The 13661-nt window shown below is 31.6% G+C and overlaps 1 protein-coding gene across 3 annotated transcripts in view; it reads right to left on the bottom strand.

Annotated features, from left to right (window-relative positions):
* The window catches only part of Ccdc82 (coiled-coil domain containing 82), a 33277-nt gene that overhangs the window by 6405 nt on the left and 13211 nt on the right, over positions 1-13661 (bottom strand). For all 3 annotated transcript variants that reach the window (XM_076843852.2, XM_076843854.2, XM_076843853.2), the window contains exons 4-7: positions 10705-10797; positions 8929-9053; positions 5791-5961; positions 259-444 (exon numbers count right to left, since the gene is read on the bottom strand). In XM_076843852.2, the coding sequence (XP_076699967.2) occupies positions 259-444; positions 5791-5961; positions 8929-9053; positions 10705-10797 (575 nt within the window). The remainder of the gene's footprint in view (positions 1-258; positions 445-5790; positions 5962-8928; positions 9054-10704; positions 10798-13661) is intronic.

The following is a 13661-nucleotide window of genomic DNA, read 5'->3' as shown; positions in this document are numbered from 1 at the left end:
ACTAAGGGACAAACTTATTATTAATTAAAATTTATCTGATGAACTGAGTGAATTCTTGGAATATCAGGACATCTATTCAGGGTAGGGTAATGATAAGCATGAAAGGAATGTGTGAAAGAAGAGAAAATACAAAAAAATGGGGTGAAGAAAAGATTGTCTTTTAAATTTCACTGTCTTCTAATAATTTGTGGGTTTTTCCTGATCATAATTAGGCTCCAGAATCTATAGAATGAGAGGGTTCTTCTATATTCACCTTACCTCTTTAATCCAGCCATTTTCTTTTGACTGACTGAAAATTCTTTCCACTGTTTCTTTAACCTGTTCATCCTCAACTTCTTCTGTCTTTGCAAGAGAGCAACATTCCTGGTAGAGTTTGAACTTAAAATGTTTCAGTTTATGATAAATTCTGGTACGATCAGCACATATTCTGCCAACAGTAAACACCTATATCAAGAAATAAACATTACTGTATCACCTATGAAGTGAGTAATATAGTAGTAATGAGTATATAATCTTTCTTGTTTTCAGATTTTCTTTAACATTAGAACCTAGAAAATGCATTCTTATTTATTTTGTTTATATAGTGATTACTTTTTCTTCTTTTATTTATATAACCAGTCACTGGAGATAAGAGAAAATAGATATGCTATCTATTGGGGAGCTTACAGTCTTGGAAGAATTATATACAAGATGTTATCAAGAGGCTAATGAGGAGGAGGGGCACTTAACCCAACCCAGAGAAGAAACAAGTTCCCAAATAAGTTACACCCAAACTAAGTCTTGAAAACACATTTAACCCAGTCTGGGAAGGAAGAGAGAAATGGCTTGTGAGGGAGAAAGATGAACACACATGGAAGCAAGAAAGGACATGGAAGTAATACATGTACATATTAACTGAGTTAAAAATGCTTGATTTGCAATCATTTGCTAATTATAAGCAACATATAAAAGTGAAGCAAACTCTTATACCATACCAATATTAAGAATGGAAATTTTTACTAAATACTCCCCACTCCAAAACTTTGTAAAGCAAAAATAAATTTTGCTTTATTTGTTGCTTTAATCAATGTAGTGTGTGAATAAGATGCATTGATACTTTATTGTCTGCCAGCTGTAAGAATATAAATTTCTAAGTTTATTTGGACTTCTAGGATTTACGATTAAAAATATTTTTTTTTGTGAAATCAACCAACCAGAACATTTTTTCCTTCAGAATGTTTTGAATGCCTTTAGTTTGTTATACAAACCTATTGCTAAAATAGGAAGATAGCATCACTGCACTAACCAAATGAAATATATTTTAACCTACATTATTTCACTCATTGTAGAAAATACCAGAAGGGGTCCCAAAATTCTGACATGATCATAATATTATCATGGAGTAACTTGAATAAATAAATGTCTTATTCACTTATGTATTTGTCTCTGTGCTTAAACATATAATGGATTGTGCAGTATAAGTACAATAAGCTTTAATACTTATCTACAAACTTGCATTATTTCTGATAAAGAACTTAACTTTTCTTCTGAAGCTATACTGCAAGGGAGAAAACACATAAGGATTTTTAACAGAGAAGCCAAGAATTTGTTACAAAAAATGAATTTGTTATATTATGATTGGCAATATCCAGATCTTTGACACATTTTCTTGTTGAGATAATATTTTGGGCACCTTATAACCTTTCCTAAAATTCCCCAAAGTTAAAGAAAAGCATGTTCAGATTTCCATTCATACTTCTGCAAAAACCTTCCTGTTTTTTTGATCATTAGAAGTAAAACAGGTATTATTGTCTCAGCTTGCTTATTAAAGTAGCTTTTCCATTTTAGCATTATTATCAAACCAATCCTGGTGGTAAATGACATTTCAACAATTCAATTGCCAATACACCCCACTTTAAATAAAAAGGAATCTCAACAGCTGCCAGGGCTACTGTTAGTAGTACCCTGTGTGTTTCTACTTCTACCATTATAGTAGATTGTGAAAGAAGTCTCCTATAGATGTTCTGGAATAAAATATAGTCAAATAATATTGAGATGTGTAGTTCCATCATACTGTATTCTATATTTTCACAAAACAAAAAGAATTTATCTTATGGGATTTTAAAGTTGGAACAAAAGGGAAGGAATGGTGTTTAAAAATTCTTATCTCAATTCTTTAGTATTCTTTAAAAACATCTTTTCATTTTAATTCCTGCCCTCTTGACTTCTACTTACCTTCATAAAAGTCAGAAAATCCTGAATTACCTTTAGAATATTCTCATGCCATATCCCCCCAAGTATGATCACATTTTCTATGGAAAAATCTCATTTTATATGAAAGAGCCCTACTCTTATAAGTTTTCATAGAATACAGTAGATGCATATAATATGTGTAATATTCCAAGTGAACTTATTCCCTTAACTCATTCTGTGTTTAGTGTACTGTCACAGCCCACTGTGCTTCACCATAGGAATTAAATAATCCAGTAAAACATACCTTACACTGTAGTATTCCATTTGTATTAAGTACTGAAACAGGTAAATCTAATCTGTGCTTAGAATAGTTTCCTTATTTAAACGTCCAGAAATATATTCACAAACTATTTTGGTTATCTCAGTATATTTCTTTATAATAGAAAACTATTTAAATAAGAAAGATAGGATAAAATATTTGCCAGAGACAGAAAAATAGTGCTGAGTGTTCACAAAGCAGATAAGCAATATGATATATAAGTGATTTCTTTCTTTTTTTTTTAACACAATACCTTTATTTCATTTATTTTTATGTGTTGATGGGGATTGAACCCTGTGCCTCACACGTGCTAGGCAAGCACTCTACCACTGAGCCACAAACCCAGCCCAATTTCTAATCCACTATACAGGGTTCACAGTTCTGTGAACTGATAAATAATTGAGTCACTTCAGTTATCAATGTGAACTGACTGATCATATATATCCAGAGATTGGAAACAGAACTAAAAATTGTTACCAAATTTTCCAGAAGCAGACGATACTAAATTACAAAACACAGAAAGCATCTGAGTTGTAATTTATTAGCTATGTTATGTGAATATGTATATTTACATAGGCTAACACCCTAGGACAAGGAAAAGAATGAAACTTTCATTAAGCAGACTTGGTAGGTTTTGAGGATATTTTTCTAGGTTCTCATTTATATACATTGGAGCTTAGCTCTCTGTGGAAGTTAAAGTACGGAGGACAAAGGGGGAAAAAAATAAAAGGATTCTCAAGAAAGAGAAAAGAAGTTTGTTTTATGTTTCTAGGTTTCCAGAAACAGTGTGATAGAACAGTGAAGGGATTCTATTTTCTCTTGGTCTGCTTATTTTGCCTGGACACATTACCACTGCTACTTTTCTCAAAATCACTACTTCTTCCCTTCAGATAGTAAACATCTTAAGAATTCCAGACAGACTGAACAAAGTGAAAACTGATTCAATATATAGTTCTCTGAATGCTTTTCAAGTTGAACATCTCTTTCCTTCCTTCTCATTTATGCCCTCAGATTTCACCACAATCTTGTGGTCCAGGTCTCTCATTTCAGTACCCTACCCTAAAATGCTGTAACTAAATTAGTCCCATTAATTCTACCTTTAATCAAAGCATCCTTTCTTTCAAAGAAGCTAATCTCTATTGAGGGGTAAAGTTTTATCATTAAATATATTCAATGTTAAGTGAATTCTTTTAAAGTATTATTTGTACCTTAAAAAAGAACTAGTTAATCCTAGAGTTTTGATTTTATATATCTATAAGCAGAACCATAAAATGGAGAATTAGTTTTCAAAATCACCTGAGGATGGATGTGGGGGTGGACACAGTCTTTTAATGCCCTAGATTATAAATATGTTGATTTCTCTTTTTCTTTCTTTACATAAATGCATTGAAACCGAAGTTCAATAGGATATAAAATAAATTTTAGTGAGTCTTCCTTTTGAAGAAACATTTAATGAAGCAATAATTTAATATTAAAAAATTTCAATACCAGTCACTTAACATACACAATAACTAGGTTAATGTTTGCATGTAGTTATTTATATATACATACATTCTTACATAATGCAAGGACAGCATATACACTGCTTATTATTTCACTTTCATTTAGCTATAGTTTATAACCTTCAAAATATTATTTTAATAATTATATTCTATCATGCAATGCTGATGTATCACAGACTATTAATCACAACACTACCTTAATATTTTATTTGAATTATTTCTAATTTTTGTCTATCAATGCTTATAAATAATACTTCAATTAATTTCATGATCATATCAACTTGTGTTTATATTGACCTGCTCTGCATAGAACAAATTTTAGGCACTACTATATTTAGCTTTCAACTCTAGTTATATGTAGCCATCCAGTATTTTAAAATATATATCAAACCCTTTCTTCCTCTAGGAATCTTACTTTCCTTGAACTTACAAGTTTTGATATAACCTTGACAATGTTGCATTTTATCATTTGATTTAAAAATACTTTGCTATTTTAAGACATATCAACTGACATCTTCAGGTAGTTTTATTTCCATGCCTTTAAATAGAATAAAAATTCTATTTAACTTTAATATTTTTCATTATATGACTTTTATTTCATGAGACATTTTATTCTTTAGACATTTCAATCAACCATTTTATATACAATCTTATTCCTTTATAGGAATGTCAGAGCTCTGGAATTAATTTTCCAACTTCACTTTGTTCTTTAGTATTAGTTATAGATAGCACGGACTATGAATGTACAGTAATATCTTTGATTTATGCACCAGAAAAATGGTCCTTTAAGTATTAAACCACTTTTTCTCAGATTCTAGATGTCTTATCTTATAAAGAGTTATAAACCAGTTTTAAACAATGGGGATATATGTATAATTATACTGAGAAAAGAAACATTTTTATAGTAACTTGCCAAACAAATTAAAATTTTCCAAATGGTTCTTGCATCCAGAGGGTTCTGGTCAATTACTGCATAATAGTACTGAGGAATCATACTACTCAATTCAGTAGAATAATTCAAATAACTAGTATTTCTACCTTAATAACTTGGAGAATTCAGAGACAACTTTGGGTTTCTATTTCTACTCACACACACACACACACACACACACACATGCTCCAAGAATATGCACAATCAGTAGTATTTATAAATGGAGTATTCTTATAAAGTAAGATTAAACAAATAAAGAGAAGTAGTCAGCATTTGTTCACATTGTATTCTATGTTCTTGTGTGTCAAACACTTATTCTTCATAGCACCAACTTAAGCATGTGGTAACTGCTCTGAACTTTGAAATGCTTCTGTTATAGTCTAAGTTTAATTCTCTTATGATAGGATGAATAGGCACCTTCAATTAGTAACTTGTGGACTACCAATTTGGTGAATTAACTACCATAAAAGTTTTCATATCAGTCAAATTCTGCTTTGGCTTCAAAGACAACTCGTACTTGCTCTTCCCAGTAATCTTCCTTATCATTCTTGTCCTGTATTCTCCTCCTCTCACAATTTGGGTGATGTACATACTTAGAAAAGATGCACTGATTTTATTATCTCACTGAATTTTGAAAGAATATGCTATATAACACATATTTTCACATTAAAAAAACCTGCACTCTTTTTCCTTCTAGTATTTTCTCTATGTGAAAATTATATATTTTCACATTAAAAAAACCTGCACTCTTTTTCCTTCTAGTATTTTCTCTATGTGAAAATTACTTAGGGTTACTTGTGAAAACTTATGAACTGATAAGCATTGAAATTTCTAAGCATTGAAAACCAAAGTAAGATAAAAAATACCTGTTTATCATGTGACATAAAATCATCTGTTTCCATAGTCCTGGTATTATACAACTTTCCTGATAAATGCACTGAATATCTGCAGTGGCGATGCAATCCACAAGCCTGACAGGAACAGTTTTCAGGATTCTTCCAATGGATACTCACATTAGAATAATTTTCTACCCGCTCCTGAAAACAATTAAAAAATATAAGGGAGCTTAAAATAAAATAAGAATTAACCCAATTAAATATATCTTAGAAATCAAAATATAAGAGCAAAATCTATTGATATTTCTTAATACTGAGCACAGAGTTGGTATTAATTTTAAATGAAAGAATATTTTTTTTTTCAGTATTGGGAGCAAACTCAGGGCTACCTGCATATGAGGCACTGGCTCTACTACTAAGCTATATTCCAGTCGCTTAAACATGAATTTTTAGTCCTGGCTCTTAAAAATATAGTCAAGACTAGGAAAAAAATGTTTCATATCTCTTTTATGAGTTACTACTTAGTGTATGAAGTATTGTTCTCAATGGATTTTAATTTTCTTCTTTTCTACCTTTTATTTCTAATTAACATCAATAAGGTATTAAAAATAAGAAAAATGAGAAGCATAAAATCAGGATAAGAACAAGATGAGTTAATTTAAGCTACATAAAAATTGAGAAAAAAATCATCCATTTTTCATTATATAAGTTATATCATATTCCCACAAAATATTCAAGAAATGATTTAATCCTCTCATGGTTACTTGCTATAGTCTTATGAAAATAATCACATAGGAACTAAGGTTTTTACTTGTCCAATACTGATAAGAACAGTATAATAGCTAGAATTATTTAATGAGTAAAAGACTGAGAAAACACTTAGTGTGCAAAAATAAGCTTCCTTAAGCTGTGAAGTTATTTAAACCTGAGTAATTATGCTTGTAACCTAGGTTTATGTTAGACACTACTTACTGTTCTAATTAGTAATGTATATTAGGTTTTACTACAATATTTAAAATGCACTCATGAGCATATTTACATGGTTACTATTATACATATGCATCTTCTACCAGTCAATGGTAATTAAGTTATTAAGTTTCTAATACACTTAAAACATTGTTTTTGTTTAACTTTCATATTTATCATACTTCACAACACTTTCTGACCTGTCACTTACAGGCTGAAATTCAGACTGAATACGTGACTAACCACCTTTCCTTCCTGTGTTTGTGGTACTCATGGAAGCACACACATGCTGAGATGAAATGTGAGTTGAAAGCTCTGTCATTTTGATTTTCTGAGTGACTGCAATGAGCAGAGAACTCTTGATGACTCACACTGGACATCTAAGTGCATATAAGTGACAAACTTTGTTGGGCTAAAGTATTGTGATTTTATTATTTGTTTATTTTGTTTATTATTTCTTATCTTTTACAGTATAACTCAGCTCATTTTATTATCTTCCTGAATTATCTGTCTATAATATTTTTGCACATCTGACAGTTACTTTAGTATGGGGTGGTATAAATTCACTATAATCTATCATAGTATAGTAAAGCATAATGTGGCATAAAAGTATGGGTTTTAAGAGTCTGACTATAAGTTTAAATGTTGGCCTGTATAAAGTACTAGCTGTAAAATCTTAGGTTACTTAATTTTTCTGAGTTACAGTTTCTTTATTTGTAAAGTTTAGGAGAAAAACAGTGACTTCCTTATGTGGTTCTTTGAAGATTAAATAAGTTTACTTTCCATGTAAATTACTTGGTAAAAGATAAATGTTCTAGAAATATATACTATTTTCTTTCTATTAAAGTAATTTTATGCATATTATAAAAGCTCTGCTATACATTTTATCTTCAAAGTAAGTGAATATTTCCCTTCAAAGTAGGTAAACATTTTCCATATCTGAGGATAAAACAGGCTCAGAGAGGTTAAAACTTTACCCCAAATCAAAAAGATATATATATATATGACCCTAAACTCAAGCCATCCTCTAACTTGAAGTCTCTTAATCCTGTAATCCCATAGCCATCTCTGAAACTTAAGCATCGATGGCAAATGTATCATCATGTAATTCAAGAATGAACAAGCCTTGCATGGAACCACATCTTCTGATAAATGAGGTAGCTAATGATTAAAGCAACAGAGGTATTTTAAGGGATTTGAACTTCCATTATCTACCATTTTCCTTCTTGACAAACATAAGATCATAGAATATTAGAAGTAGAAATATAAAGACCCTGAAAAATCATGTGGTATATCTTCTACTATTAGAGATTATAAGCACGAAATCTAGAAAATAACATGGAATCCAGGAAATCTTATAAATTAAAAAGGTGAATCCCCCAAATTGGTAGAATAACAAAATTTAAGATAAACAAGTATGTCAAACACCATGTAGGACAATGTTTTTCAAACTGTTTCATGAAAATCAAACATCCAGGTATTTCATACAAAGGAGCCTCATAGTAAAACACAAATGTGGAAGCATTGCATTCTAAACTCCCTACTGAAGATATACAGTACAAATTCAAATGTTAGTGCTCCTATGAAGTCCTCTAGTAAAGAAACAAGATTTTTTTTTTGGGGGGGGTGGGGGGGGTGGAGGGGTGGCTCGGTAACCAGCAATCAAACTCAGGGCACTCGACCACCGAGCCACATTCCCAACCCTATTTTGTATTTTATTTAGAGACAGGGTCTCACTGAGTTGCTTAATACTTCACTTTTGCTGAGGCTGGCTTTGAACTTGAGATCTTCCTGCCTCAGCCTTCTGTGCTGCTGGGATTACAGGCATGCACCACCATATCTGGCTGAAACCAGTGTAAATTAAACCACTGTTTCTCAAAGTTCTCTGTCTATAGAACTATCTCTTCTGAAATAACAATTAACATTGTGTGAGACAATCTCCTGGTTTTAAAAGATAGGCTAAGCCCTAGAGATGTTCCAAAGTTGTTATCATTTAAAACCATCTAATTATTGAACAGATTACATAGTGTGGATGATTAAAACAATAACAATCTTTAGAAAAGAATTACCCAAAAAAGAGAAATGCCAATACTTTAGAAGACTATTCCATCTGACTGGATATTGAAATCTTGAGAGGTCTACATATCCCACTGACTTGAGAGGTCCCATCCCCCGCCAACCAAGATTAAAAACAAATTATACCTTATATTGCTCTTTCCAACGACTTCTAGAAGCTAAACTCTCTAGACGAGGCTGAACAAAGCGATTATCCAAATAATGAAGAGATGTCAACATATCTTGTGCATATGATTTTTGCCTGGTGCCATCTGTTTAGGGGGTCAACAACAACAATAAAACAATCACTTTTTCTACATACAATATTGAAGCAATTGTACATTTAAGGATCTCTTTCCATAGTTTTAGAAAGATGGATGGTTGGTTGATTAGTTGGTTGGAAATATTTTGAATTTTAAAAAAAAATGTAATGGGGTAAAAAAAAAAAAAAATCCAAGCATAAGGGCAAGAAAACAGGGTAAAAGGCTCTATTTTTCTCCTTGTAAACATCAAATTTTTACATTATTTTCTAATTAAAAAAAGAGCCAGGGACTGCGGTTGTGACTTAGCGATAGAGTGCTCGCCTTGCAGGTGTGAGGTCCTGGCTTCCATCTTTAGCACCACATAAAAATAAATAAAAAAATAAAATGTATAAAAAAATAAAAATATACTCTTAAAAAATAGTCAGATAAAAATGCCTACCAAATTACTTCTTTTATTCTCATCTTTACAAAACTAACATGGATCAACCGCTGAACTCGAGGGAAAAAAAAAAAAAAACCTCAAAAAAGTTCTGACTAGGCTTTCAAGGCCCTCTGCCATTGGTGCCTTTCTACTGATCCAGTGGTAACTCCTGTACCAACAAATCAGAACTGATTTTCTGATTAGTCCTTTCCCTCATTCCCTTTTAGTTGTTACACTCATTTCTGTTTTCCTGATTTGGTTCATAAAATATTTTCTATTTATTTAGAGAGGAACTGATGTTTTCTTAACGAATCTAGCTAATACATTTTTCATGTTTCTTTAAGTCAATATAAATTCAAACCATACCTTACAAACATGGCTTACAGAGTTCACCCATGCATATCTACTCTTCTGAACTCATCTCCCTTTCCCCCAACTCATTCCACTTTAGTTACACAGGCCTTCTAGTTGTTATGGAAACATTTTTCCCCCCAGGGGTATTAGCAGTTATACTCTCAAACAATGCCTGGTCCATAGTAGGCATTCAATAAATATTTATTCCATAAATTATTACTAAAATCTTATTTTGGCACACAGGTAGGTTTTCAACACAACATACTAGAGTCTATTAAATAAAGAATTCTGTGCTGAGTGCAAAATATGAGTATACATATAGTTCCTCTCATACTCTGGTAGGGGAAAAAAGAAAAATATATTTAAATAGAATACAAAAAAGTTGCAAATACACGATGAGTTCTACCATAAGAGATAAAAGAGAGTGAAAAGTACCACTTTTGTGGGTCACAGATAACCTCCATAGTAGAATGCTTTTATACTCAGAAAATCTGAAATAAAAAGTAACAGCAACAGCATGGACAAAGGCACAAAAGTATAAAACAACATATAACTGTCAGTGAAATTCAAAGAATTTAAGCTAGGAGAGCACATGGGTGTTCAGGCACCTTTCTGTTTTATGAGTATATGTTATATCCTTAAATTCACTGTAAACTCTTTGAGGGCAAAGACCTGTCACAAACTTATCTACTAAATATCTCAAATAACAAACAATAACAAGCTTTTAAAATTAATGTATTTTTGGTATATTTCATTCTAGAAAAAACATTTTTTATGCCTTAAAAATGGTTGTCCTTAGTTTTGTTTAATCAAGTTTTAAAAGTGATAGTGTTTAAAAAATGGGAAAATTAAAAATAAAGTTGTTCCATTTATCTATAAACTTACCATACAATGATCCCAGAAAAGATTCATCTAAAGCATTGATCAGAAGGGCCTTCACAACTCTTTCAAAGTGAGTATAGTGGTCACTAAAAGAATCTGAAATTAATTTAAAATAAATATTAGAATCTAGTAAATAAAATAATTCCTTGAATATAATAGGTTTCTTCTCTAATGCTAAGAAATCAATACTATTTATAGCAGAAACAGCGTAATCATCTTACAGCTGCCTTACAGACTTGTGTAGTCACTAGGACTCCATTTTCCAAATTTACTGGCCTCTAATTCAAAGTTTATAGATGTAATTTCAAAATTTACCAAATGTATAAAGGGAAAGTTTTTCTGAGAATTTTAGGGGATATATTATGAAAAAAGTAAAAATCATACCCTTGATACTTTTTTTTTGTTGTTTTTTTTTTGTAGTTGGACAGAATGCATTTATTTATTTATTTATTTGTTTATTTTTATATGGTGCTGAGGATCAAACCCAGTGCCTCATGAATGCAATGCAGGCACTCTACCACTGAGCTACAGCCCTAGCCCCTTAAGTTTAATTATTAATTGGACAACTGGTATTAGAAAGCAGGAGACAAAGTCTCCAAAAATAGATTGTTTAATACACTGTAGTCTGTAAAACATGTTACGTATAATATCATTCAGGAAACAGATACCCTACCCAGAACCACAATGGCTATAAAACTCCATTTCCCTTACTATTGTCTCAGATTTGGGATTTTTCACATAAATTTATAAAAGTTGTGTCTTTTCTTTCTCATGCCAGCTATATAAGCATGTTTTATCACTAACCAAGTTTCATACATGAAATCATATGTTGTAACAGGCCAGACAGTGATTCTATTCTTATTATTTTGGGATTTAGGGTTTACTATGGGGTATGGCAATGTTCTACATTAAATGTAACCGGTTTTTTGATCCCGAGTGTTCATTACAGAACATTTGCACTGCTCTGGGCACCTGTGAAGACATATTAAGGGCAGTCTGAGTATTTCTGGAAATGTGAAAGATGTTTATAAGAGATTAAATTACAATAAGACCTATTGTTGGCAACCATGAATTTTGACTTTCCTTCTGGTTGAAATGAAAAAAAGATGGAATTCAACATGGAAAAAAACTTTATACTTATATTTTGGTTTCTAAAAGGGCTGTATAACTTTTTCAGGCTTTAGGGGAAATTTTAGAATGCATTTTTCCTAAGGAGACACCTATAGGAAGTACAAAAGTGACTAAATAAAATAGTAATAAAAGTAAATAGCAATAGCAGGTAATTTTCACAGAAACCCTTAGGCTTTAAAGTAACTATCATTACTGACAATTATAACAGAAGTAATCGTGGTCATTACTGACTATAGTATTTTCTTAAAGATAAGTAGAGCATAATTGGGAAATAAAATATAGTAGTACTTCAAAAGGATTCAACTTTTCCTAGATTTTCACCAGACTCTGAATACAGAATAGAGTTGGTATGCAATTTTATTTGCATTAAAATTTATCACTGAATGCCTTCCATTCCAGCTATTCAGAAGGCTGAGGCAGGACAATTGCAAAATTGAGGCCAGCCTGAACAACTTAGTCAGACCCTGTTTCAAGATAAAATTTTTAAAAAGTCACCTAAACTCTATTTTACACTTCCAAAATATATTAAGGAAAATAAAATTCAATCCCTCTGCACCTAAGCTTAGCTATCAAACAGCAATAGAAATTTTTACCCCACTGAATTTATCAGTGTTGAATGCGCTAATGCTCTGAACTGCCACTCTATTTCAAAGACCTTAATCACCTTGAGAGGTTTTTTTCCCTAACCATCACCTCTCCTATCAATGGCAATCAGAATCACCTTCAAAAAGGTCAGGAAGAAGGCCATGACTTCATTATGTTTTGAGTGGATGCAGGGTGTTGGTAGGATGATTTTTCTGGCATCTTAAATTGAAAAATAATAACATTATAGAGCAAGTACATGCCACACATTATTCTAAGCACTTACATTCATTTTCTTATTTCTCACAATAAGGCTCTGAGGAAACTGAAATACAGAGAGGATGAAAAATTTTTCAAGATCACACAGCTGGTAAGTATTAGAACAAGGGCTGGAACCTAGGGTGTCTGCCTCCAGATTTCAGGTAGATATTGTTATTCATGGTAGACTGAGTTGATATTTCAGAATTCAGAGGTTAAGCTTGGATAGAAAGTTGAAGAAAATAACATTCAAATTTCTTTTCTTAAAATTAAGAAAAAACAATGTGTAATAAATAACATCAAAATTTACATAATTAGAGGCAGAACAATATTCTAGGAATATTGCTAAAAAACTTTCCCCCATGATAATTTTATTGTTTTTGTTTATTTGGTGGTGCTGGGAATTGAATCCAGGGCTTCCTTCATGTTAAGCTCACATTCTACCACTAAGCCACAGACCCCTCTGCACCCCATAATTTTAAAAACTGGAAAAAATAAGTAGAAAATCAATAATATTTGTGTTTATACATAATTTGATTTTTATAAAGTAGTTAACCAGTTTCATCATTTCACATTTATAGTTTAATATTCTGGTGGTTTCCTTGTGTAATTTGTTATACATTAATTTTACATACAGGCTAGGACTTTGTTTCAGCACCATGTGCCCTTCCTACTGCCCTGGCTATCATTCTCAGGCCAGTAATTCACGGTTTTACTTATTGCAATTTTATGATAATTTTTGATATCTGGTAAGGAAAATTCTTTAAATTTACTGTTTTCAAAATTTATTTATTCTCATGGGTTTGTTATTCCAAGTGAATTTCAAGATTGTTTTGCAAAGCTGAACCAAAAATTAATTTCAGAATAACTTCTTGTGTTATGTATGGCACCTTTCAGAGCCATGCTTATTTTCCCACTTATACATGTTTTCTTTTCTATTTCATAGTAGGGTTTGTTTTTGTACCTATAAAGCCAAGCTTTTAAGATTA

Source organism: Callospermophilus lateralis, chromosome 2 (assembly GCF_048772815.1).
Source record: "Callospermophilus lateralis isolate mCalLat2 chromosome 2, mCalLat2.hap1, whole genome shotgun sequence".
NCBI lineage: Eukaryota > Metazoa > Chordata > Mammalia > Rodentia > Sciuridae > Callospermophilus > Callospermophilus lateralis.
Note: the sequence above shows the minus strand (reverse complement) of the source record. Positions and strands in the feature narration are given on the sequence as shown.